At 46.2% G+C, this 27,360-nt stretch overlaps 2 protein-coding genes across 2 annotated transcripts in view; both read right to left on the reverse strand.

The window, feature by feature from the left end:
* Serpine3 (serpin family E member 3) overlaps nt 1-27,360 on the reverse strand; it is a 122,038-nt gene that overhangs the window by 47,036 nt on the left and 47,642 nt on the right. The window lies entirely within an intron of this gene.
* Nucleotides 22,951-27,360, reverse strand: part of Fam124a (family with sequence similarity 124 member A) — a 52,144-nt gene continuing 47,734 nt past the window's right edge. The window contains exons 4-5 of the mRNA XM_052732988.1: nt 24,855-25,415; nt 22,951-24,150 (exon numbers count right to left, since the gene is read on the reverse strand). Of these exons, the coding sequence (XP_052588948.1) occupies nt 24,115-24,150; nt 24,855-25,415 (597 nt within the window). The 3' untranslated portion in view covers nt 22,951-24,114. The remainder of the gene's footprint in view (nt 24,151-24,854; nt 25,416-27,360) is intronic.

A 27,360-nucleotide genomic window follows, 5' to 3' on the forward strand; every position in this document is an offset into this window, starting at 1 on the left:
ATAGCATATATATTAGCATACATAGGTATTACAGTACACATATGTATCTAGAGAGTCATATACAGTGACAATAGCATATGTATTTTGTATTTATATATGTATATATATATACACACACAGTATGTATGTATGTGGTTTATCTTTAGTTATGTGGTGGCTGTAGCATGTATTATATCTTTTATATATATACCTATATGAGCATATAGTATACATATGTATACAGTCTATTTGTGGTAGCATCTATAGTGATTTTGGTACAGTCCTTGGGCTGCTGGGGATGTCTTCCTTTCTGATCATAACTCATCATTAAGGTCTCGACATGGTTTTGCCTCATTTCCAACTCCATGCACTGCAGCTTCCTCAGAGCTTTTAAGCCACCAAGCATACCTCATTTTGCAGTAATGACAGCCTCCAGGAAGAGCACAGATTGGATTAGCACACAGCACTGTTATTTCAGCACCCTGGGGAGTCACAGCTGTGATCCACAGCTGTGAAAAGCTGCTTCAGCCCCACTTACTTTCTTTAAATCAGCAGTGACCTAAACAAATGAACCCCAATGCTCAGGAAATGCAGCTGGAGTCGGCACTCTGAACACTGAAGGCGCACAGGACAGAATGAAAATGTTATGACTGCCAGCAGCTGAAGCTGCAAGGCAGAATTTATTGATTTGTCAGTGTAGCCTTCCAGAGCTCCAATTCCTCACAGAAACTGCCAAATCATTTTGATGGAAATTCGATGGCTAGCCCAATCTCCCTAACTTTCTCATGCAATTGAAGTTTGTGCATCTGTTTTTCATGCAACATTTTCAAGTCAGACCAGGTCAATGCAATGCATTTTGGGAGCTCCTGACAAGAGTGAGGCGCAATGTAGAATTCCCAAGGAATTAATAGAATAGCAAAGAAGTCCTATGCCTCCAGCAGCCTGGGAAGGCATTGAGAAAACTGGAAGTATGGGATAAGCAGATGGAAAGGAGACATTAATTCTGATCTGAGTATGGGGAGCCATCAGTGAGACACCATTTCCTCCTGGAGAGAATATTGAACCTGGGTCTTCTCCGATTTTATTGCTTCTTTTGCTGGGTTACGCAGGGCGAGAGAAGGGAATACATCCAAAGGAAGCATGTTGCTGTTGTACTTGAGAGCAATGGTAATGGAAGTGAGGAGAAGAAGAGCTCATGAGGCAACGCTCCGCACAGATGGAAAAGGAAAAGAAGCTGAGATGAAACACAGCAGGATTTCTATCTTCTCAGAGAAGTAGGACCCACCTATGCCACTGAACACAAACCGGGGCGGAGTCCAGTGCTGCCAAACAAGTCCTTACTAGATAGGTGGTCCTTACAGTAACACACTAGCCAAATGGTGATTGGTGAAGACGAACAAATTTCATTTCAGATATAACACTTTAATTTTGCCAAAGGGCAATTTGACAATTTTTGACTATTATTAATTTTTCCACTTTCTGCTTTATGGAATATTTAAAATAGTTTAGAGTTTACTGTTTATTTATGCATTACTAATCTACTTTCACTGATTGTGACTCTTATTTGTTGGATAATGTTTTAATGAGTTCTTAAAATATTGCATTTATATTAGAACTCACTAAAAATAGTTAAAAATAAATGTATGCCATCGCTTGCATAGCTTTTTTGTATCATAAAACTTTTGATCGTATGTGAAGCCTTCTCTACTTCTTATATTGTTACTATGTCCAATTTTAAAAAAGAATTACTTTTTATTTGTGTTTGTGTGAGTGTATGTCACATGTTTGCAGCTGCCTGAGGAGGCCAGAATAGGGTGTTGGATCCCATGGAGCTGGAATTACAGGCCTGTGAGTAGCCTCATATGGGTGCTAGGAAAATAACTGTGATTCTGTGTTCTCTTAACTACTGAACCATCTCTCTAGCTGCAACTATGTTCAATTTTAATTTACTGGAACTTCCAGTGCCCCAAATGGAGGATCCTGAGGAAGTCAAGGTGGTTGACACTTTAGGTGGTTATTGTCAGAAAAGCCAGTGTCCCACATACATTGTGTCATAGTCTTCCTTAGCATGGATCATATTTATCAGCCTCTCTGGTGTCTCAGTAGGGTCAATTGATAATCTCATCAATGGCTATAATATGCTTTCTCCCCTTCCTCTCTATGACTTGCAAGTTAAACCCAAAGCAGCCTTGGAAATGCTGAAATTTTGGTTACTTGAGCCTTTGAATGACTGCACATGGCAGACGTGATGCTTAATGTTCACTGTCAACTCAATTGGGTTTAAAATCACCAGGAGAGTCACCTCTGGGAATGTCTGCCAGGGCACTTCCAGAGAGATTTAACTGAGAAGGGAAGACCCATCCTAAACAAAAGTAGCATCACCCCATCACCATCCCAGCACCCAGCCCTGGTGAGGAGCCTGGGAAAAGCTGGGTGAGCATTGGCATGCATCCATCTCTGCTCCCTGTCCTGTTCCTCTGAGATTGGAGAGACAAGCAAGCAACACATTCCTGCTCTAGCTGCCTCCTACCAGGCCATCTCTGCAATGATGGACTGTAGTTCCTCAAACTGTGAGTTCAAATAAACCTAATCTCCACTATATTGTTTCTTGTCAGGTATTTAATAACACAGCCCAGGACTGTCCCTATCTCCAATCCACCCTGTCACCATTGCTAGGGAGCTTCATATAAGTAAGGAACAAACTTTGAATGGCTTAAACCAGTGAGATGTCACAATCAGAGATGAGCATCAGTTGTCATCATAATCAACATCCATCCAACCTTGAAAGCCATACTCTTTCCTAGTCTTATACATTCTCATTACCACCAAAAGGCTGAGGGATCCTAATACAAACACTGTTTCACCATGCCATGATTTTATAGCCACCTTTTGATACTACGTTTGCAGTTGCATTTGAAGCTCTGTGAAAAGATCAAGAATTCCCAAATAGAAGTAAGCTCAGTCTGGACCATGGCCAGGAATTCTCAGAAAATGATAGCCACCATGTCCATAGGGGTATGGGCCCCTGGCAGACTTCTGTGTGAGAGGAGTTTGGGGTGAAGATAGGATATGAGGTCATTGAACTTAATTTTTTTATTCTATTCAACCAACAACATTCATTATTCATTTCCTCAAGTTCATGAAAACTGTATTAAGTGCCTCTAGATTCCAAATTTGTATTTCTTTGGGAAGGTAAGCTGGCAATGCTGTAAACCTTTAAGACTTCTGCAGTCACCTCATTAGCTAGAATTGCACTTAGATTTTTAAAACCAGGGGTGATGGTAATGGTAAGATATACACTTATCTGTGCATATATGAATAAGTGTTAAGAATGCATCAGTAATTATGCTGGTTTAGGAAGCAGGAGTAGGTTCTCCTCTAAGATCCATGATTTCACTAGCTGTGTGTAGTTAACTAGGCTTATATTACCAGGCATGATTTCTCTCCTGTTAAGTGAGCCTCGACTCCAATTAGATACCAAGATATAAGTGTCACTCTTGCACTTTTAGGGATATCTTGCCATGTTGGTCATGGTTCATAGGTGTTACAGCTTAGAAGTACTATTGTTTTCCTCCCTTAGAAGCTTGCTTAGCTATACCCATAAATCTTAACAACACTGCCTACAGAAGACCCAAACAATTCCAACAACAGTTTACGTCTTAGTTAGGATTTCTTTTGCTGTGAAGGGACACCATGACCATGGCAACCCTTAGAAGGAAAACATTTAATTAGGGATATCTTACATTTCAGAGGTTTAGTTCATTATCTTCATGGTGGCATGTAGGCAAACATGGTGCTGGAGAAGGAGCTGAGAATTCTACATCTTGATCTGTAGGCAGCAGAAGCAACTGTGTGTCACAGAGAACATAGCTTGAGCAAAGAAGAACTCAAATCCTACCCCCACAGTTAACACACTTTCTCCAAAAGGCCACACCTACTCCAACAAAGCCACACCTCCTAGTAGTGCTATTCTCTATGGGGCTATTTTCTTTCAAGCTGCCACATTCCACTCCCTGGCATCCATAGGCTTGTAGCCCTATCATAACGCAAAAATGCATTCAGTCTTCAAAAGTCCCCATAGTCTATAACAACCTCAAACTTACTTAAAAGTCTAAACTTCAAAGTCTCTTCTGAGATTCATGCAACCTCTTAACTGTATCCCCTGTAAAATCAGAATCATAAAACAGATCACATACTTCCAATATAATGGCAGAGTATATACATTACTGTTCCAAAACATAGGGAAGGGAGCATAGTGAGGAAATACTAGACCAAAGCAAGAACAAAAAACCAGCTGGGCAAAGTCCAAACTCTGCATCTCTGTGTCTGATATCAAAGCGCTCCTCAGATCTCCAACTCCTTTCACCTTTGTTGACTGCAACACACTTCTTTCTCTTGGGCTGGTTCCACATCCTGTTAGCAGCTCTCCTCAGCAGGTGTCTACAACTCTGGCATCTCTAACATCTTGGAATCTCCAAGGCAATCCAGGCTTCACCTTCACAGCTTTATGCAATGGCCTCTCTAAGCCTCCATTCAGGGACAGCCCTGACACATGCCTGGTCTCAGTGGCTTTTCTTAGTCATGGAGAAGATTCCATAACCTCTTTCTTCTATCTTTGACTCTAAAGCCAGAACCATGTGGCCAAAGCTGCCAAGTTCTGCTGCTTGCTGGGGCTGGAACATGGCCCCCTCATTCAATTATATCTTTACCAGCTTTCTGTTTTTGGTGCTTTTCTTCACTGTCCTGAAACTGGATCTGTAGATCAGACCTACCTCAAACTCAGAGATCTGCCTGCCTCTGTCTCTAGAGGGAGTAAAGGGCATACACCACCTCACCTGATGCTAAGCTTTTCTTTAATTCCTTTTTACAAGTTGGAAACTTAGCTGGAGGTCACCACTCTCTTTATTTCATTTCTTAATCTGTTTATCTCCTTGAACACAGAACTTACTCCATTCTATTTTCTGGTGCTTCTTTTCTCCTCAAATTGTACATTTTGTATTTTTCCTTTCTCAAATGGCTCCTTTTCATTATAAATCTTCATGAGAGTTACCACTAATAACCATACAACAGAGTCTAAACTAGGCTGTTTTAAGATTTCCTCTGCCAATGGAATTAACCCAAAACTCTCCACTTTAGTCTCAGGCAGACTCTTCAGACAAGGGCAAAAGGTAGGCACTTTCTTCACCAAAATATCACAAGAATGATCTTTGGGCAACATACTAAAATTCTTCCCCTCTGAAACTTCTTGAGCCAGGCCCCCACAGTGCAAATCACCCTCAGCAAGAGCCCATAAAAGTCTATATCTCAATTTATTAAGGGTGCGATGGGAATACAGACTCACTAATACAAAGCAAGGTAGACGTGCTGCTGATCAGCTGCTGATCCAGCTTCTGTTCTCCTCAAGGCCAATGGGAACCAACCGCAAGTCACTCTCTACAACCTGACCCAGTCTCAACCACCCAAGAAAGTAATCCAACAATAGTAAATCAAAACAATAACAGGAATCAATAAACTTGGCTCACTGGTTACTCCCAATCTTAATGGTCTCAATTCTCAAAATAACAAAGTTGGTGAGACTTTACAGGTTTACCTTCTAATGCTACTGGAGACACAATCTCACAGTAAACTCCCCGATCTTCTGGCTCTCACAGCCTTTCTGTCCTCTTTGCCTCAATGCTCCCTGAGCCTTAGGTGAGGGAGTGTTTTGCAGATGTATCCATTGGGGCTGGGCTCCACAAGTCCACAATTTGATTGCTTATGGATTTCTGTCATGGTCTCTGTTGCAAAGAACAGTTTCCTTGGATGGAGAGTGGAGACTACACTTGTATTTGGGTATAGGACTGTAGCAGAAATCTTAGATGGTTATGGTGATAATTTATTTGTACTGAAATGTGATTTTAATTGTATGTTAATAAATAAAGTTGCCCGGGGGTCAGAGCTATTAGAGCCATAGCAAAAGCTGGGTGGTGGTGGTGGTGCATGCCTTTAATCCCAATACTTGGTAGGCAGAGCTGGGTAGATCTCTGTGTGGTCAAGGATGCAGCCAGCATTGGAGACACATGCCTTTAATCTCAATACCAACTATAGAAGACCTGGAGGTCTGTACAGAAAGGCAGTGACGAGGCAGTCATGTGGTTGGGTTTACAACCAATGAGAAGGCAGAACAGAAAGTCTATATAAAGACAAACAGACAGGAAGTAGGTCTCTTTTGGAGAGGTCTCTTGGCTGAAGAGGCTAGCTGCAGCAGACAGGTAAGGCTCTTAGCTCTGATTTCTTGGCTCTCTTCTTTGCATTGGTTCTGTGTTTCTTATTTAATAAGATGGTCGGTTTCATCTACAGATGGTCTTATTAATAAAATCAAACCCGAGGCCAGTTATTGGGGTGAAGCTGGAAGATCAGAGAATCAGAACAAGCCACAGCTAACCTTACCTGGCCAACTTCTCAGCTGATCTTGTTTCCTCAGACTGGAAGCCTCTGTGTCCTCATATCCGAATGGCTCTCAGCTGAACTGTTGCTGCTCAAAACCTAAAAGCTTAACCAGCCAAAATGCTTCTAGTTTCTGGTCTTCACGCCTTATATATCTTTCTGTTTTTGCCATCACTCCCTGAGATTAAAGGCGTGTGTCACCATGCCTGGCTGTTTCCAATGTGGCCTTGAACAGATGGATTTCTGCCACTGGAATACTAGGATTAAAGGTGTGTGCTACCACTGCCTATCCTAAGTATCTAGTGGCTTTTCTGTTCTCTGACCCCAGATAAGTTTATTAGGGTACACAATATTTTGGGGAATACAATACCACCACATAGGACCAATGTTTAGATTGTTGTTAGTGATTATGCTGGTACAGTGAATTAGTGGTTGTAGATTCTCCTCCAATATCCATGGCTTCACTAGCACTGAGCCATTAGCTAGGTTTCCAATACCAGGTGTGCTGTCCCTCTTGTGGAGAGGGTCTTGAGTACAATTAGAGAGGTGTGGGTTACATGCCACTACTGCATGCCATGCCGCTCCATTGATTGTTGTTCTAACCTTCTTTTTAACATATGTTTTCACAACAGCAACTGTTTTCAGCCTAAAGTGGTTTTTGTTGTTATTGCTGTTTTTTTTTTTCTCTTGTTTTGTTTTGTTTTTAAACCACAGGCCTTGCCTTGCCTTCCTAAGTGAGCTGGCTCCTCCTCACCTGCAGAGCCCCTGAAAACACTTCTTTAGTGGCTAACACCCCCACTCCCTACCCCAAGTTGAGATGGGTAGTGGGTCTTTAGTATCTACTAGTCTATCACTAACTCTAAGCCTTCAGGCACAGGAGGCCAGCATGTGCATGAGGAAGCAATTTAAAAATGGATGGGACTAAAGCTTAGTAGCTGAAATGGAATCATCTTAATAAATGATTGGAAAAGTGTTAAATGGATGGAAAAGTCTCTGGGGGACCTGCTACTCAGCAGAAAAGTTGATTTTGGCAAAACATAATGTTATATTAGAAAAACAATCTGCTGCATGTGTCTCTCTCCACCTCTTTATTTATTTAACTTAATTTTAAAATTTGCTTGTTGGTGTCCCCAGGAATCCACTATACCTCCACTGTAGACTACTGGCAATGGTTGAGAGAGTGTCTGAGCTGACCTGCTCTGGTGATCGGATGGCTGAACACCCTGGCTGTCATGATAGAACTCTCATCCAGTGTCTGATGGAAGTGGATGCAGAGATCCATGGCTGAGCCCCAGGTGGGGCTCCAGGAGTCCAATCCACGCGAGAGAGGAGGGATTGTATGAGTGAGAGATATTGAGGCCATGATTGGAAAAAGCACAGGGACAAATAGCCAAACTAGTGGAAACGCATGAACTGTGAACCAATGGATGAGGAGCCCCCATGGAACTGGACCAGGCCCTCTGGATAAGTGAGACAGTTGATTAGCTTGAACTGTTTGGGAGGCCCCCAGGCAGTGGAATCAGGACCTGTCCTTGGTGCATGGGCTGGCTTTTTGGAGCCTGGGGCCTATGCTGGGACACTTTGCTCAGCCTTGGTGTAGGGAGGAGGGGACTGGACCTGCCTTAGCTGAGTCTACCAGGCTGGGCTGACTCCCCAGGGGAGACCTTGCCTTGGAGGATGTGAGAATGGGGGGTGGATTGGGGAGGAAGGCTGAGGGATGGGAGGAGGGAGGATGGGGGAATCCGTGGCTGATATGTGAAATTGAGTTAATTATAAAATAAAAATCATTAAAAAAATTTGCTTGTTGGTACTGGGTAATGGACCCAGGGCCTTATACATGCTAAGCAATTGCTCTTTAGCTAAGCTGTGCCCCAGACACTTGCCTGTATTTCACAAGTTGGAGCTACTCAACAAAATTGCGTGTCTCAATAAAACAAAAAGATGCTAAAACAGCCCACTGTAAAATCAAGAGCTGTGGAACATGCCAGGAAATATTGGGGATCTTAGTGATATGTATCCCCCAGTGACAGCCACTTGACTCTGAGCCCTTGCCCTTGCCCTGGCCTTGATCTCCATGGCCTCTTGACCATAGAGCAGCACTAATAGGTCTTGTCCTGTCCCAGGATCCCATCTCATGCCTGACGTGGGTGTGGGGTGGGCATGCGGTGGCAGAGAACTCCTGTACCTCTAGAGATGCAGGCTCTAAAAGCAGATTCTGTAGAAGCCTCGGGCTCCCCCTCCCCTGGCACTGAGGCCACTTCGAAGGCTGAGCAGCTGTGCAGAGAATCGGTTCCTCTGCAGAGCAGAATCTTTTAAGGAGGCTAATTGTTTTTATAATAGGACTTTCAAGGGAAGGAGGGGAATGCCTTCTCATGAAAGCAAATGGATTCAGTCTGTGCTGAGAAAGTACATCTTTTGCCCAGCAGGTACCCAGACCCAGATGGTCCTTTCACTTCCTCAACTGGGCATTTAAGGAGGAAGGAAGGGTCCTGGGTCTCTTCCCTCACCGGGGAGTGCAGAGTCTCCTTTGCCCCGAGATTCATTTGGAGGGAGACAGCTATTTTCAAGAAAATGTAAAAGATTCAAAGTTTAGATGGAACTTAACTCAAGGTGTATTTTTATTAAGGTGACTTTCACAGGTGTTCCTAGAACCAAGGCTGTTGCCCACATGGTGCTCTTCCAGCCACAAAGAGAGGTTTTCACACCAGTGAGGACTAAGCTTGGCTGGAACAGACATCTGACCACAGTAGCACAAGCCGAGAGAGAAATGGTTCAATAAAAGTGTGGCTTGTGCAGTCCAGGGCCTCCCCAGGTCCCCCTGGCTTCTGGCTCCTCCTTTGTTAGCATAGACTGCCTCTCCCCCAGGTGGTGGGAGGACTGCACCCCGAAGGTGCAGGCCAGAAAAATGACAATAGGCAAAACACAACAGTGCAGGGCCATGATCCAGCAGCCACAGGCCTGGGCATCCAGCAAATGGACTGAAAACGTATCTACCCATAGAAGGCAGCACAAGGATGACGCTGTTAGCTTTCTCCACTATTGCCAACACTCTGAAGCAGCCACGGATCCTTCAGTAGGTGAAAGAGAAACTGGCTGTGGTGCACATGTGGAAGCTGGGGTGGGGTAGGGTGGCAGAGGATCTCATCAAGCTCAAAGCCAGCCTGGTCTACATGCCAGGGCTACATAGCATGACTCTGTTTCAAAAAGCCGAAAGGGAAGGGGGCTGGAGATGTGGCTCAGTTGGCAAAGTGCTTACCTAGTGTGTATGAAGCCCTAGGTTCAGATCTTAGTACCACATAAACAAGGTGAGGTGGCTCATACCTATGATTGTATCGCTCAGGAAATGGAGACAGGAGTTCAAGATCACCCTCAGTTGTACAGCAAGTTGGGGGCTATCCTGGGCTACATGAGACTTTCTCTCAACCTCCCCCTATCCTACCCTGCCAAACAACAACAGCAACATGTACTAGTAGGAGAAGGGCTACATCAACAGTGGTACATCCAGACGATAGATTATCATTCAGCACTGAAAAGAGGTGGAAAGAGATGGAGGAAACGTAAAAGCATAGCGCAGAGGGAATGAACCTGATCTGAAGGCACACTGTCGGAGCCCAACCATCTGTCACGCAGGGAGAGATAGACTGTGAAGAGAGAAAGGATCCGTGGCTGTGAGTGCTGGGAGGAGAGAGGGATATGGGGACCACAGAAGGATTTATCGCAGTCACTATTCTGTGTGCCACCACAGTGACGGACACACCTAGTCATCACATCTCGTGCGAACCACAGAACCTACTGACTGGACCGACTCCTCTTGCACGCTGTGGACTGTGGATGGGCATAATGCCACAGTGTAGACTCTCAGATGATAACAAATGTATCGATCTGATGGGGGTGGGGTGCCAGCAACAGGGGTCACCTGTGAGGGGATATCGGAGCATGTCTGAGGGAGGAGAAAATGTAGATTTTCAGTATTCTCCTCAAAGTTTTACTTTGAATCTAAAATTGCCTTTTAAAAAATTTGTGGTATATGGGTATCTGTGGCTGTGTGTGGGGTGTGTGTGTGTGTGTGTGTGTGTGACTATGTGTGTCTGAGGTATGACTCTGTGTATATGGAGTGTGTATGTCTATGGGATGTGTGTGTGACTCGTGTGTGTGTGTGTGTGTGTGTGTGTGTGTGTGTGTGTGTGAATGTGGTGTGTGGTGTGTGGTGTCTGTGTGTCTGTGGTGTGACTCTGTGTATATGGGGTGTATATGTCTATGGGATGTGTGTGTGTGTCTGTGGCATGAGTCTTTGTGTATATGGGGTGTATATGTCTATGGGATGTGTGTGTGTGTGTGTGTGTGTGTGTGTGTGTGTGTGTGTGTGTGTGTCTGACTGTGGTGTATGTGTGTTACATACACATATGCAAACATACACAGAGGAGGATGGTAAGTGTCTTCTTTTCCTCTGTCTTATTCCTTTAAGAGAGACCTCTTTCTGAACTTGAACCTTGCTATTTTAGCTAGCCCAGCTGGCCAGTGAGTTCCTAAAACTCATTTGTCTATGCTCTATCAAAGCTGTGGTTACAGGCAGAGGCAGCCATAACCCACTTTTCACATGGTTGCTATAGATTTGAGTTCAGGTCCTCATACCAACTGAGATAGATCTCCAGCCCCTAAAATCAGGATGACTGAAGTATTAACAAAACAATAACTTCCCTAGAAATACCTCCCAGCAAACTTTTTAAATTGGGTCACCTGACCACCACCCGAGGTTACTTCGAACCCTGTTAGCTCTTCTGCACCAAATTCAAAACACCTTTAACCTGGAGGGGAAGCTGGTGACCTGGAATGTCTGGGGCAGATTCCCTACCTGACGAATCCTTGTTCCACTCGCTGACCTCCCAGATCAGTCAGCTTGCGTAGAAAACACCCGTTAAATGAAAGGCATAACTTAGCAGCTGACTGGTTTGGGTGCAGCCGAGCGGCATGGCTGCCACTCACTCTCAGATGAGCTCTCTCACCGCTCCTTCCCACAGGTCACTTTTCTTCCAGGTCTAATACTTCAAGACTGGGTTCCTCGAGCCGCTCCCTGTGGTTCTTGGGGACTGCCCGGTCATGAGAGGCCAGGCCATGTTCAGCATCACATATCTTAAGCATGCATGAGACATCACTCACGCCGTTCTGTGGCGGACACTTTGTATGACTGTGGCTGCCGGACCCTTGGCAATCTTCTCCCGGCTGCCTGACTTGCTTCTCAGTGGAGAAGGCAGAGTGCATGCCCTGGGCCACTAGAAGCCAGCACATAATCATGAGAAAAGGTTCCAGGAAGGAGACGCCTCTATTTCACAGCAAGGGGTAGAAGTTAACATCTGCAGAACACAGTTTAGAAAAGGCGATGGTCTGGCCTTGGCTATGAGACCGCCACTCAGTGACAGTAGCAGAGGGGTGGCTCCCGGATGTGTAGCCCTCCTCCCCCAAACCCAGTCCATTGGCTCCCAGAAAACTGATACCTTGATTTATTTCTTTCACAAACCTTTGCTGTTTAAACATGGTGTGCCTGAGTAGGCTGTTTGTAATCCGTAACTCTGCCCTTGACAATCTTAGGACACTGTCCAGAATGCAGGCCCCTTTGCCATCTGTCCAGTCCATGTATACACATCTCCATGGTCGCAATACTTTGTGCTTTCGTTCCCCATTTCATGGCTTTCTTTGCCTTTACTGATCTTGAAAGAAACACCACTCCCTGAGGAATGTTCTCGTTTCTTTCTATTGCAGTAATAAAACAGCATGACCAAAAGCTCCCTGGGGAGGAAAGGGTTGATTTCATCTCGCAGCTACAGTCCATCATGAAGTCAAGGCAAAAACTCAAGGCAGGAGCCTGAAGGGAAGAGCTGAAGCGAAGAGTGTGGAAGAACACTGTTTACTGGCTTTCGCCCCACAGCTTGTACAGCCTGCTTTCTGATACTACACAGGACTACTTGCCTGGAGTGGCACCACCCGCAGAAAGCTGGGCTTTCCAATATCAATCTCTAGTCAAGAAAACGCCACACAGACTCACCTATATGCCAATCTGATGGAGTTATTTTCTCAGCTGGGTTCCCTCTTCCCAGATGACTCTGTCAAGTTAAGAGAAAAACTAACCAGCACAGTGATTAAGTTCCCTCATCTCCGTGCCCTCCACTATCTGGCAGATGTAGAACTCTAGCTCATTTCTATCCTATGCAAGGGACAGGCCATTCATCCCTGCCACACACATGCTGGGCCAGTTTTAGGGGCGGCTGACGTATCCCTCCAGGTCCTGTTTGAGTTCCCTTTATGGCTTCCTTCAATGACAGATGACAATGCATAAGTTGAAGACAAGTAAGTCCTTTCCTCCCCGCCCAACTGGCTTTTTTGGCCAAGTTGTTTCATCGCAGCAATAGAAACCCCAACTAAGACAAGTTGGTACCAGGAGTAGGGGATTGCTGCTATAGACTGGACTATGTTGTTTGGGGGAGGATTGTGGAAGGACTTTGGAACTTTGGGCTAGAAAAGCCATTGAGTATTGAGAGCTCAGTGGGCTGTTGTGTGGGGGCTTGGAAGATAAGAATGTTGAGAACAGTGCAGACAGTGTGGGTCTGGCTTGTGAAGTTTCAGAGGGAAGCAAAGATTCTATCAGGTCATTCGTGTGAAGAGTCTGTGGTGTCTGGTCAGCGAGACCTGAAGAACGGGCTGTGATTAACAAGAGACCAGCACCACGGAAGTGAAACCTTCGTTTTGCTGGGACAATGGATGCTGGTCAGCTGGGGCTAAGAAATTAGTAGCGATTAACAAGCATCCTTAAGGTGAAATATTTTGGTGAGGGAGACCTGCTCCCTCTTTTTCCCCCAGGGTACTCTTGAGCAGGGAGAAATGAGGAGTATGTAGATAGAAATATAGAGGAGACAGACAGAAAACACAGGCTAGCCTCGTGAGGGCCTGGGTCAAAACCCACCAGGCCCTTCTGTCTCTACTAAAGGGCTTTTAAAGGAATGCCAAGGGGTGGAGCAAAAGACCTCCCCCCAGCACAGCCAAGTGCAGACCATCCCAGACACTTGGTGACCATACACGTGGTCAGCCATCCCCTAATGCAACCCTGCTGTATAAAGCAAACTCAGCTCTCACTAGGAAACCTTTGTGGGCTCCCACATTTTGGGAAGTGTTTCCTCAGACTCATCACACAGAAGCTGTGTTCCAGAGGTGGCCAAGGTTGTCCCTTGCACTGGCAGCTGAACTTGGTAGTGTAAGAGTCACCCAGATAGTATTGGTTTTGAAGGCATGAAGGGTTCATGGGGGAGTGGCTGAGGCCATTAGGGAAGATGCAACCTCAATAGCAGTTGAAGCCTAGGACTGAAGGGGTCATGGAGAAAAGAACTGAGGCTTGGCACCATGAAGAGAGCCTGAGAAGGCATTGGTAAAAATGCAGCCCAGTTGCAGGAGAAGACCCCAGCATTTGGAGATGCCAGTGCCATGGGGTGACCACCAAGAACAGCAGCAGCTGTGGAGTGGAGTCTGCCGGAGCCTAGAAGACAAGCTGAGTGTGCTGTAGAGGGCAGAGCTGGAGAAGTGACCCAACCCCCCTGGAGGAGCCAGAAGATCGTGAGTGGATCCCAGACATCGGACACTGAGTTATTTACACTGTTGGAATTTGGTTTTGCTTTGTTCAGATTGTGACTTTGCCCTGACTCTTCCCTCTTGAGGTATGTATATATTTATTTTTTATTTTAGAAAGCCTGTACTTGAGAGACTGAATTTTAAAAGAGATTTTAAGTTTTAAAAGAGACTTTGATTTGTTTTTAAAAAGACTGAATTTAGCTGGGCAGTGATGGCACACGCCTTTAATCCCAGCACTTGGGAGGCAGAGCCAGGCAGATCTCTGTGAGTTTGAGGCTAGCCTGGTCTATAAAGCGAGCTCCAGGAAAGACGCAAAGCTACACAGAGAAACGCTGTCTCGGAAAAAAAAAAAAAAAAGACTGAATTTAAAGTGTTTGAATTTGTAAAAAATGTGGGACTTTTTAAGTTTGTGAAATGTTTTATATTGTGATATCAGTATTAATGTGTCATCTTGGGAGAGAATAAGAAAGGAAAGGTTGTAGGTTAACAGTGATGTTTTTGTGTGTCACATTGACAAGGGGGTCAGTTTGTGCTGGCTAGTTTTATGTCAGCTTGACACAAGCTAAAGTCATCTGAGAGGAGGGAACCTCAATTGAGGAAATATCTCCATAAAGTCGAGCTGTAGGCAAGCCAGTAGGGCATTTTCCTAATTAATGATTGATGGGGAGTGCCCAGCCCCTTGTGTACAATGCCATCCCTGGGCTTCTGGTCCTGGGTTCCATAAGAAAGTGGGCTGAGCAAGCCATGGAGAGCAAGTCAGTAAGCAGCACTCCTCCATGGCTTCTGCCTCCAGGATCCTGCCCTGTTTGAGTTCCTGTCCTGACTTCCTTCAGTGATGGACCACATGAGTAAGTATAAGCCAAATAAACTCTTTCCTCCCCAACTTGCTTTTTGGTCATGGTGTTTCACTGCAGCAATAAAACCCTAACTAAGACAACCCTAACAGCTATCAAGAGGTCTGGGAAAGGTCTTGGGAAAGAACGCGTGAAAATTGCTTAAAAATTGGCTGCAGGCATAGATGGACAGAAGTAGGTGGATGCTAGGACCATGAAGACTTGGCCCCAGGACCATGATGCACCTGGAGACCAAGAACACAGCTCCTAGTGACATGAGAGAGAGAGTGCATGGCTCCCAAGCAACAGATCAGAGGTTAAAAGCACACCTTGTGTCCTTTAAACCAAACTCATTCTGACCAAAAGCCACTGTCCTGTGTGCCACTGTCACGTGCCACTGTAGTCACAATTGTGGGCCCTCTCCCCCAGTGAGGGCCTGGGAGCATTATGGATCAGGGGGACATGGGGTGGAGACTTGGCCACTTTGTGGCCCTACTGCTGACACGGTCATTGATCCAACAGGCAGTGACATGTTCAGGCAGATTCTGTACCATGAAGACACATACACGGCGCAGTGAAGCATTTGATGGCTTCACTTGACAGCTGAGGAAACTGAGTCAGAGAAGGTTAAGGAACTGGTTATGGTTAAAGATTTGAGGATCCGGGCTTACCCACCAGTCTGTGATGTCTGTGTACCTGGGCTGGGTCGGGGAGGGGGAGCACAAAGCTCAAAGCCTAAAGAGAACACAGACAAAAGTCTGGCAGACTTGGTGCCATCTGAAGAGTCGAAGGGTTAGGTTTCTTCTGTTTTACTATCTATACTTTTATTATAGAAAATATGTCAAATTCAAAAAAGAAAATGAATAGAAAAAAATATGATTCTGGAAGCAATTTCTACTTTGATACACTGATTCTTTTTTTTTTCATTTTTCTTTATTAAGAAATTTTCTACTCACTCTACATACCACCCACAGATCCTACTTTCTCCTTCCTCCCACCTCCAGCCCTCCCTCCCAAGCCACCCCACATCCCCACATCCCCCAAATCAAGGTCTCCCATGGGGAGTCAGCAGAGCCCGGCACACTGAGCCTAGGCAGGTCCAAGACCCTCCCTGCCGCACCAAGGCTGCGCAAGGCTTCACACCTCAGGCACTGGGCTCCCAAAAGCCTGCCCATGCACCAGGGACGGATCCCAATCCCTCTGCCTGGGTGCCCCCCAAACAGTTCGACCCAAACAACCATCTTCCGTATCCAGAGGACCTAGTGCAGTAGTGATTCTTTACATTGTGTCTTCCTCTGATTGCTTTTATACAATCAAGGGCATCTTAGACAGTGTATGTTACGTCCTCTTTATTTGTTTATTAATTTATTTTGAGAAAAACTCTCATGTAGCCCAAGATGGCCTCAAGCTTGCTATGTACCCAAGGCTGGCTTTGAACTCATGATCCTCCTACCTCCCCTTTTTAAGCACTGGGATTGCAAGCATGTACTACCGCACCTGTATCACATATTCTTTTCTTTCTTTCTTTTCTTTTTTTTTTCTTGAGACAGAGTTTCTCTGTGTAGCTCTGGCTGTCCTGGAACTCACTCTGTAGACCAGGCTGGCCTCGAACTCACAGAGATCCGCCTGCCTCTGCCTCCTGAGTGCTGGGATTAAGGGCGTGCGCCACCACTGCCCAGCAACATATTGATTTTTTTTAACCCTAAAATTTGATCAGGCTTTCTCTTTTGTTGTTAACACTCCTTGAAGCATTATTTCTTGTATTTGCGCCTCAAATTTCCTTTTCTTTCCAAATGTGTGAGCCATAGAATACTCAGGTTTCTCCCCCTGTCCCCATGGCTTGATATTATAAACTGTCCTGTGATGAATATACATAAACTTTAGCTCTGTTTAAATAATTTCTGGGGATAGAGTCGTGTAAACAGAATAATGGGGTATCCCCAAACCAGTGGTGATAATCAGTACTAAAGCCACAGATACACATAAATTGGGTATTTTTTTTTAAACCTTGGCTAACTTTAAAGGTGGATGAAAGCTGTGTGTGACTTGGGAAAAGGGCTTCACTCCTAATCATATTAATCTTGATGGCTGAGGTTTCTGGCCCAAATTCTGAAAGCTTGCCCCCAATGCAAGTACGTCTTTTGCTTCACCTGAGTTCTGACTGGATCCCTATAACTCTGAAAATGAGGAAAGCAGGGCTGAGGAGTGATTTAATAGCTAGCTGGTGAGTCTCGGGGGCTCCACAACTCTGCCAACCTCAATGTCTTAGTGCGTCACTCTTGGTGTTTGAAGTGAATGAGGAGACAAGGCCCTTGACAGACTTGAGGACCAGGAGCAGGAGCAGAGAAGGGCTGAGGAAGTCCTTTGTGATATGTAGTTGTTTGTGGTGCTTGGTGGGGTGGATTTTGAGGCACAGGAAAATGTCATAACATGGGTGTGTGACAAGCAGCTGAAAATCGAGGCATAGCACCTACAGAAATGTGATGGAATGTGTGGGAGAGACTGACTGGGCAGGCACACAGGGCAGTACAAGAAGACTGAGACATACAGAACGGGAAATCTCAGAGCACAGGCTGGGGAGGGTGCCAGACAGGATGTGACCATAGAGCTGCCTGGGATGGTCAGTGTGAGCCAGCGACGAGGGCTAGGGAGGGCTGCAAGGCCACTGTTTCTGGCAAGGGCAACACTGGGCAGAGGGACAATTCTGATGACAGTGCAGAGCTGTGAGTGCTGAACCTCACCAGGAAGGCCAGTGATGCCCACACGTCTGTAGAAACAGCTTGGATGATGAACACAGACCCAGGAAGCCACTGAGCTTTATGACCAAGGAGACCTCCAGGGCCTGGCAGAGGCGAGCAGGATGGTATTGGGTACAGGAGGCCATTTCACAGGATGTGCAATGTAACCTTTGGAGAAGAGATAAGACAAGGAATCTGTGGCTCACACCGGTTCCCTCCGCTCTGCCAGCTTGAGTTTCAGGCTTCCACCACTGCCAAGGATGAAGGCGTTGGCCGTACACCCATTTTACTCATTATCCTGGTTCCTCCGTGCCTTTGTGTCTCATTCAATCAGGAGGGACCTTGATGAAGGAATGGGTCATCCAGGCCCTGGTTGAGTGGGGCCAGCTTAGCTTCTGAGAGCAGAACAATACAAGGTGACTTGGGGCCATTTGGGAAGTAAGACAGGTTTAGATCATGGAAATCTGTAAGAGGCTGAATAGTAGAAGATGTGAGTGAGGACATAGCTCAGTGTTGTCTGGAGTTAAGGGATGGAACAGGACATCTTACAGGAGGGCTGGGAGTGGGTGAAGGTCATAGGTCAGAGGGTCCAAGGTTGCTACAGGGCAGCAGGCAACGGCACCTTGGGCCCCTATGGGTTAGGCAGGGAGGTGGTCCAAGGATGGCAAGCAGCTCCTACAGGCGTGAAGGGTTGGAGAGGGCAAGGAGGAGATGACTGGGGAAGGGATGCTCAGAGGTAGGGGTTTGAGAAGGAACAACACAGAATAATAGACTGTCCTTGGGTCTGGCTTCACTGGTGATGGCTTGAAGCAGACAGGGAAAAATGAAGCAGAAGTAGGGTTGAGGAAATGGTGGGCAGTGAGGTCATTATCACAGCTGTGACTTCCTGTCTGGAGGAAAGTGGAGGGGATGCTAGGAGAGCTGGCTTAGACAAAACTCCATCCCCCCACCTCCTCAAGCTTGGGAACTATGGCCATTCTTTAGAAAAGAAATGCCACATTTCTGAAACTCTTGAATGTAAAACCGAGGGGCTTTGACACAAATTATAAGTAATTAAAGCCTCAAAATGACCCACTGAGGTCTCTATGTTGCAGGTGATGGACCACTTCTGCTCACAATGAGTGACAGTCAGATATGGGAGGCAGGCTTTTTTGATGCTAAAATTCTAGACTCTATTTGTGAATTAAACAGAGGTGGTTAGTTATGTGAAATGTGTAAGGAAGATGATTTTAAAATCTGTGGTTAAATGGTAAATAGTAATGATAGTTGAATGAATGAATGAAACCATCAGAGACATGTGTTCCTCTGGACTTTCAGGTACCTCAGCACAGGCAATGGTGGGGGATTTACAATGGCTGCCTTTCTTCTAGCTTAGAGAGACTAGCGAATGGGATCCGGCTTTGCAACTGCTGGGAATGGCTGAGGAAGCAGAGGGAACTGGACAGACAGGAACCCTCTGCCAACACAGGCTGAGACAGAGGCTCTTGATAGGATGTTAGTCTTACCTCTGCCCTCAGTGCAGCTGAAGGATGTCTGGAGAGGCACAGAATGGGGTGCAGCTGAAGGATGTCTGGAGAGGCACAGAGATGGGGTGCAGCTGAAGGATGTCTGGAGAGGCACAGAGATGGGGTGCCCCCTCTTCCAGTTGTTGTGACTTCCACCCTCCAAGCCACTAACTGGGACTGAAGTCGTAACCCAGGTGAGAAAGTGACTTTAGGAATCTTTTCTAAAAATGTCTTGGTTTTCTCTGAGCGTCTGCACCAAGGTGACAAATCACGTCTCCTCAGTCATATATGCATGTGGATGTGTATACACAGATGTACGTGTATGCGTGTATATGTATGTATTTATGTGTATGTATATCTATATTTATAGTTCTATAAAGCTGCTTACCTTCCCCTTTTTGCTGGATTTTAGGACATTCAATTAGAGCAGTTTAATTTCCTTTATATTGCTAGATACATTTGTACACTCCTTTTTTTTGGTCCTAACTTTCTGTTCTTGTTTACATAATTTAACTTGTCTCAGTACTTTGCAGGGAAACAAAATAGAAAGTGAATCTCAGAATAATAAATGGAAAAGAAATGCCTTCTCCCTGTTCTGATAGAATCTTCTTGCTCGAAACAGGGACTGGGTTTGTTGTGTTTGGTAGCAGTGGCCGCCAGGCGGCACCAGAGCCCTCCTTCAGGGAGGCCCTTTGGTCTACAAGAGTCTCCCTGCAAGGACCATTGCTGGCAAGCCACACATCCTTGGGATGACTCCTATCCAGAAGCTCTGGGCTCTGGGCTGGAGACAGGCACATCTGACTCAAGTGGCCTTCAGGTTTCTGCCAGACACAAAGCGTATATGGTTATTGTCACAGATATTCCAGAGGAATGGAGCTGATCGGTTGGGGCTGGTCCAGGCCCCTGGAGGTGGAGCTTTGTCCCGGCGCTGGTTAGCATTTTGTCACCTTCACACATGCTAGTGTCACCTGGGAACCTCAGTGAGAAAATACCTCCATCAGACAGCCTGTGGGCAAGCCTGTGGGACATTTTCTTGACTGATTAATGTAGGAGGGCTCAGTCCACTGTGGGCCCCGGGGTGGTGTAAGAAAGCAGGCTGAGCAAGCCACGGAGAGCAAGCCAGTAAGCAGCACCCCTCCATGGCCTCTGTCTGCATCAGCTCCTGCCTCCAGGTTCCTGCTGTGAGTTCCTACTGTGACTTGCCTTCATGATGGGCTGTGACTGGGACATGTAAGCCAAATAAAACCTTTCCTCCCAAGTAGCTTTTGGTCATAGTGGTTATTACAGCAATAGAATGCCAAGACAGTCCCAAATGGAACATTCAGGGAGGGTGCCATGGGGCACAAGAGGAGCATTTTCACTGTCACCAAGTGTCCCTTAGACGCTTGTCTGAAAGGAATATACTACTCCTGGTAGTGGCATGCCACCTCTACAAATTTTGAAAGCAAGTTTCTGGGGCACTCACTAGAAAGATCTGAAGGTCCCCATGCTATTGCTCATGTTTGCTTGCATTCTTTACTAGGAGGGATTATGGCATTTAAAGACATTTGTAACTAGCCCTCTATGCCCCCAAACTAGAAGAAGCCTTTGGCAAAAATTGGAATGATATACTCATGTTTTTTTAAATATTTTTATAAATTTTTATATTCAGGTGCCTGACTCTTCCTAAATCCATTTGTTGCAATAATTAATGGTGACAAAGTGTATTTCTCCTGAGAATTTTTTTTCCCAACATTAGCTTCGCCTGTTACTCTCGCAAGCATTTCCAGGGTATCCAGGAGAGGTGGAACCCAGCACAGAGCAGACACACGAAGCAATGGGACCTGGGGTGGGGAAGGGGGGGGCCACTGTCCACTTACTCCCAGAGGTCCCCTGACATCCAGGCCTGGAGTTCACCAGCAAGAACTGCTGTTGGTACTGTTGTCGGGGTGTACAATGGAGAAGCACTCCATAGTTCGCTTAAATTTTTGTTATTTTTAGATTTATTTCTGTGTATGAGTATTTTGACTGTGTATATGTATGTATACCACATGCATGCCTGGTATGAAGGCCAGGAGGTGGATTCTGATACCCTGGATCTGGAGTCATGGGTGTGAATGCTATGTGAATGCTGGGAACCAAACCCAGCTCCTCTGAAAGAGGAACAAATGCTCTTAACCACTGAGTCATGCCTCTCTTGTTTTGTTTTTTGATGCTGGGATCGACCCCAGGGCCCCATGTATACTAGGTGGATGGGTACCACTGAGCTGTGCCTACCACCCTCCATGGTTGATTTGATTTGCCCTAAATTTTTTTTCTGTATTTCTGTGAGTCTGCTCAGGTGTCTGATAGCTGACAGAGTAGAGAATTCATTCCTTCTACAGAGAGAAGGGCTAGAAAAACAGACATTTCTCCTGGTTTTCCAGGGAGGAAGACACCAGCCATGTACTTAAGGCATTCTTGGCTAAAAGCAGGCATCTGGTCTCCCCTGGGACTCTCTAGATGGAGCAGTGGAATCCTCTGCTGTGATGGCCCTGTTCTTTGGGCCTCGACACTCAAGGAACACTAGGACTAAAGCCAGTTTGTTTCAACAAATATCAACCCTTCCCCTGTCACAAAAGGGTCATCCCTGTCCCCATGAGTCCCTCTGATATACATGTAACCAACCGATGCAACTCAAGGTGATTTTTGTAGTTTGTCAGTTCAGTTGGGGACACAATGAGAAGATATCTGATGTCTAAAGCAGTCACTAGGTAGTGCTTAGTGTAGGACAAAGTGACACCCTGAACAGCAACTAAGAATCAAGGCAAATAAGGGATGGAATGTAAACTTGACCAAGGCATTTACTAGTCAGCCTTTGCTTGGAGGGTGGGGTGGTTTAAGGTCAAGGATGTAAGAGATTGGTCTCACTAGACAATTTAAAGCAAGGGATAAAGTGGATACTCCCTACATCATTGAGCCTAATTTAGAAGAGACATAGCTTATGTGATTGTCTCAGTATTTTTCAGCTGAACAAATTTGTCATCTATTGGATTCCAGTATGTATCATGGGGTACAGCTTGAAGAATCAGGATCCACTCATGGGCATCAGGAGGAATGTAATAGTTAGCACAGCCCGAAGCCAAGGTTTTACAGAATGGAACTGTGCCTGTGACCCTCCATAGACCCCTCCATCCCCATGCCAACCCAGGGGAGCTGGGCATGGTCTGAAGCAGAAGGGTGGCATTCACAGGCCTTTCTTCTATGTGGTAGCTCTGACATCTTTTTGGGGTCATTCAGTTTAGTAGACAGAATGATGGGGGGACATTTCACAGAGGAAGGGTAGAAATGCTGATAATGGAGCTGAGCTCCAAAGCAATCCTCATGGGCTAAGTATACTAAAACGTGTACCGTGGAGAACAAAGACAGAAGCCATTACAGGGAGCCATGGAGGGCACTCACTTCTGCCTCGCTGACATCTGGCTGTGATGCACTGGCTTCCTGTCTCTGGAGGCTTGCCACGATCCCAAAGCTAGCTTTCCTCCTCTATGATGTTAGCATGCTGTTTATGGACATCAGCTATTGACCTGGAGTCATACTTCTGGGCTAGAGGTGGGCTTCAGGGGCTTACTGGGAACCAGCATTGCAGAAAGCATCCCTCTGCATTCTGAGCCTGGGGCTCTGAAGTCACTGGCTTGATCTGAGAAGCCAAGTTTCTTGGTGTCATACACATCAGCAGCCACAGTGTTGGCTTGGAGAAATCTAAGCTGATGGTCCCCTGGCATCTCGAATCAACCTTCCACAGCCATCTATCTTGAAGGCTCCCCCAGCTGCTGCTTGAGCCAATGCTGACTATAACCTGTTCTTAGAAATGAAGTTTGATTGCAGTTCAGCCGCTCTCATTCACATATATTTTATTTTTCATGCTACAGTAGAAGCAATAGCAACATATTTGGATAAAGTTTAAAACATGATTGACACAGTTTAAAATATTTATCATCTAGCCCTTTTCAGAAGTTGGCTTACTCCTGATCCAGAATTAGAAGAGACCATGTTTTTATTTATTTACATTGGAGCAGAAATCAGAGTCCTAGGAAGTCCAAAGTGTTTGAGGCCAGGCAGAGTCCCAGGCTCTCCATGTGAGGATGGTGAAGCCGAGGCTGATCCATGGTGATGGATGATAAGGGAGCCTGAAGGCCCTGCTGGAAAGTGTCTGAGCTGCTGGTGTAGGCCCTTCCAGAGAGGAGAAAACTCTGCCATGAGTAATTTAGGCAAGAAGCACCACGCTGGGGCAGGGAAAAAGTACACACCCATGCTTTTCTTTCCCAAGGATAAACAGAATGTAGGGACAGTTTGGCATTGCCACCAATGCCAGCACTTGGCATTGGTGAGGTTGGGTTGGAGACATAGGTAGACAGGCGGTCTAACCACCATTCACACAGTGGCAGCAACGGACAAGAGTGTGGGATGGGGAAAGCTGGTGTGGCTGCAGCGCCCGCTTTCCCTAAGGCTTCTGTGCACCGGAGGTTGGCTGGGCAGGGCAGCACTGTGCTTCCTACTTCCGGGAGTAGGGCATGTGCTCACACGTACAATCCAAAGGCCAGCCAAAACCCTTCCAAACATTTGAACTGTTTACTGGAGACAGTGTTACAAAAGAGGACTCTGGTCATTTATGGAGAGATGCATGCAGCCTTTAGAGTGTGCTTTTTAAGTCAGAGAATCTCACACCCATTTCCCTATCACACCTCATAACCTGCTACTTGCAACTGCAGGCAATGAGTCCTCTTACACAAATCAGTCCAGAGGGGATGGTCTACAGGTTTGCCTACTCCCATGGACCGGCTGTGGAAGAGTGTGCAAAACTACGTTTCATAACTCAGATTATTTTGTAAGTGTGCAAGGCATTGGTTACTCATGCTAAACCCTTATAAGGTTTACTAGCCAGTTGTGTGTAAACTCAGATTTTTCAAGTGCTGAGTGGCTTCAAAGCAAGGCATTCTGCTGTCTGATACAGGTTGGCAGCTGTCCTGTGAAGCCATCACATCCACTGGGAGCAGGACTTCAGGATTCCAGGGTCTCTGGTCCCTGTGTGACTGCCTGTGGGGAACCAGAAAGGCATGCGTTCTGTACTGCACACTGAGCTCTAATAGGAGTCACTTGGTGTCCTTTTCCCATTCAAGATTTTGGCTTTAGTTATATTACTTTCATAGTATGAGTAATTGTTACATCAGCTCTGTCTGACTACGTTTTTTTTTTTTAATTTCAAATAATTACATGAAACATTAAATTGTATAATTGAGCATTCAAAAATAGATTAAATAGATTTTATGATTTAAATGTGTTGAAAATTTATTTCCATAGAAATGTCAGTTCTTTTTTTCTGAGCCTTTAGAAATATGTCACCTATCAGTTAAGGATAGATGGCATGGCAAACATGTTAACAATCTCCCAAGATAGATAATTAAGTTCTTGTGAGATCAAGCAAATGGGATCAAGATCACCCTGTGAACAAAGAGCAGGAGGCAGTGGTACCCAAGTTTCTGTGACTGAGTCTGTCTGAAAACCAAGACATGCTCAGATGTAGAACTCCTCCATGTCATTATCCTCGGGACCAGCTGTTGGGGGCAGGAGCACATCTTGGCCACCCTGTGTGGCTTTGGAGTCGTGACAAGGGAGCTGTGGGGGTGACTCTGTGAGCAAGGAGACACCAGAAGCTGAGAGAGCAGCAGTAGTTATTTCTGCAGGGCTGGAGACCCTTTGGAGAGGAAAGGATGGGAATCCCAGGAGGTGTCTGGGCTCACCTCACTGGCAGCATGCAGTGGTCCTTCCTTGGGACTCTTGTGTGCTGGCCAGTGGCTGCTACATCTCTTGGAGGGGAGGGATGACTCCACTGTGTTGCAAAACCTACTGGGTGCAGAATACGCAGAGACCACAGACAGGTCTGAAGAGGACAGCCGCAGGCCCGTGTCCACATCTGTCTCCTGGGCCCCCTCTAAGTCATCAATGGACAGGAGGTGACCGGGTCTCCACTCTGATGCGCTGTGTCTCTGGGAACCAGTCAATGGCGGCTGTGGTTCAGTTGGGGAGGGGCCTCCACTGGGCAAACAAAACAAAGACTTGCTCCTCTGGAAAGACCAGGCAGGGCTGGAGGTGCTTGACTGTGGGGTACACTCCTGCTTGTTCCCGGGAAGCAGGGCCACCGGGCTAGACCCCAGGGATGGGCTGTTCTGCAGGGCTGTCTGGCTGTTGCCCTGTGCTGTGCTTACAGTGTCGATGGTTGGCGAAGGTGTGGGATGAGGCCTCTTCTCAGAGGAGCGGTGTGCTCTGCTGCCTCTGGGGACCTTCTTGTGTGTCCTCTGTGCCTGTGGAGAGAGGGCTCCATTAGTCAGAGGAGACACTGGGGCTCACTGTTAAATGCAGCATCAAACATATTGCCATTCATTGGAAACTTCTAACTCTCTCTGTCTAGGAAGTTGTCTCCAAGACTGAGAAATACATCTGGCTCCTTGTTGTGACAGGGAATCGTACTGTGTAAAGTCCACATGTGAATGTACCGAGGAATGAGGGCACAGAGGAACAGACAAATGGGGAGATGAGACTCCTTAGACGTCTCCCCGCACGCCCCAAAGCTCTGCTACCTCTGTCTCTGCTCTCCAGCTTGGCGCACACAGCAAGGCTTTAGCTGAGGGAAGACTAAATGCCGCCCACACTCTTTCACATTTCTAAGGGTTTCTCATCCTTTGGACTTGTCTGTTGGGTACATTTACTTGTTGACTTTAAGCAATATGATTTCCTGTCACAATGAGGAACCAATTGTATCTCCCTCACCCCTAGATTGAGATATGCTCGAACAATTTGAGATCACATCAGCATGGGACCAGAGGCCAGCACGTATGGTTTCCCAGGTGTCTTGTGACTCTTCCTGGAGAGACATGAGCAAACATCTATTTGACCAGATAGGGTACTGATGATACATTAAGTCCAGCTTGGTGGGCCAATGAGTTCACTGGGTTACTTACAGTAGCCACTCCATGGTAGCTGTATCACCAAAAAAGCCCAGCCCAGCATGAGTGATGGATGACTCACGAAAGCTGTATCCTTTGCTATCCCTACCCAACTTGAAGGCAGCTCCATGGAAGAGAGTCTCTCCCCAGCAACTGTTTACTGTTTTTATCACCTTGGAAAGGGCCTTGTGACTCTTTTAACTTTCTCAGTGTCCTGAGATACTCAACTTCCTGCAGCTCCTTCCAGGAGGGACTGTTTTCTATTCAGAGAAAGTAGTTTCTCAACACCAAGACACAATCTAGTATGGGAAGTATGTTTTCCACAAAAGGGAAGGTGTTGGGGCTTGGGGGGCGGGTGGTCAGCATTTATTTACATGATGATAGGAACTACAGGTTCCTTTCTACATTTTACCTTTCAGGAATTAGGTACAAGAAGGGGAATTGTTGCTTCCTGATGAATCGTGAGGACGCTTGATAGGGAAGACGGTTTCACCCTTCATTTCCTCACTCTGCTCATATTTCACCCACCAGCCCCGCTCAGCTCAGCAGTTCACTGGGACCTGGTACCGTCAGCATGAAACCGGGCCCTTTGATCATACACATTTCACCCCCTCTGCTTCTCTCCAATTATTCCTCTGGCCCAGAACCAAGAGTAAAATGCAAAGTTTCAATTAAACAATAGGTTTGAGGACAGTGGGTCTGGATTTATTTAGGAAAGGTGCACCTGATTTATGACTCCCCAGGATAACAAAGTTTCTGCCAGGGTTTTACTTCTGGTGCCTGCGGCTGTCCCCCGACCCGTCTGTCATCTCCTTTAGTAGCTAGAAGAGGTAGACATTTCCTTCTAACAGGCTGCAGCACTCATCTTCATAACAGACACTCCCACCTTCCCCAGTAATGAGGAACCTGGTCTCCACAAGCCACCTAGGAGTATTGTCCAGTGGAATATGTATCCATTGAGTACTTCTCATGGCAAAGAAGGGGCAGCTACAATGGAAACGATTCTGGTTTGACCACAGGAATTTACTTTTTAAACATCATTGAAAGGATAGAAGGCAAAAGAAACAGGAGATTAGAGGATGGGATGGTTGGCCCCTGAGGGTACTGGGAGAGAACACATCTTCCCAGGGGGGCAGAGCAGACTTCAGTGGAGGTGGGTTCCGAATCACACACAATACAGGACATGGCATGCCAAAACTAGGTGTCTTTCTGGCAGGATGGTGGTGTGTAGCAGGGGAAGGGAGTTGGATGGAGGCAGGGAGCCCATTCAGAAGCCACTGCCATGATGCTCCAGTTCTTATGT

Source organism: Peromyscus californicus, unplaced genomic scaffold, assembly GCF_007827085.1.
Source record: "Peromyscus californicus insignis strain IS unplaced genomic scaffold, ASM782708v3 Scaffold_12__1_contigs__length_115047231, whole genome shotgun sequence".
In the NCBI taxonomy this organism is placed as follows: Eukaryota; Metazoa; Chordata; class Mammalia; order Rodentia; family Cricetidae; genus Peromyscus; species Peromyscus californicus.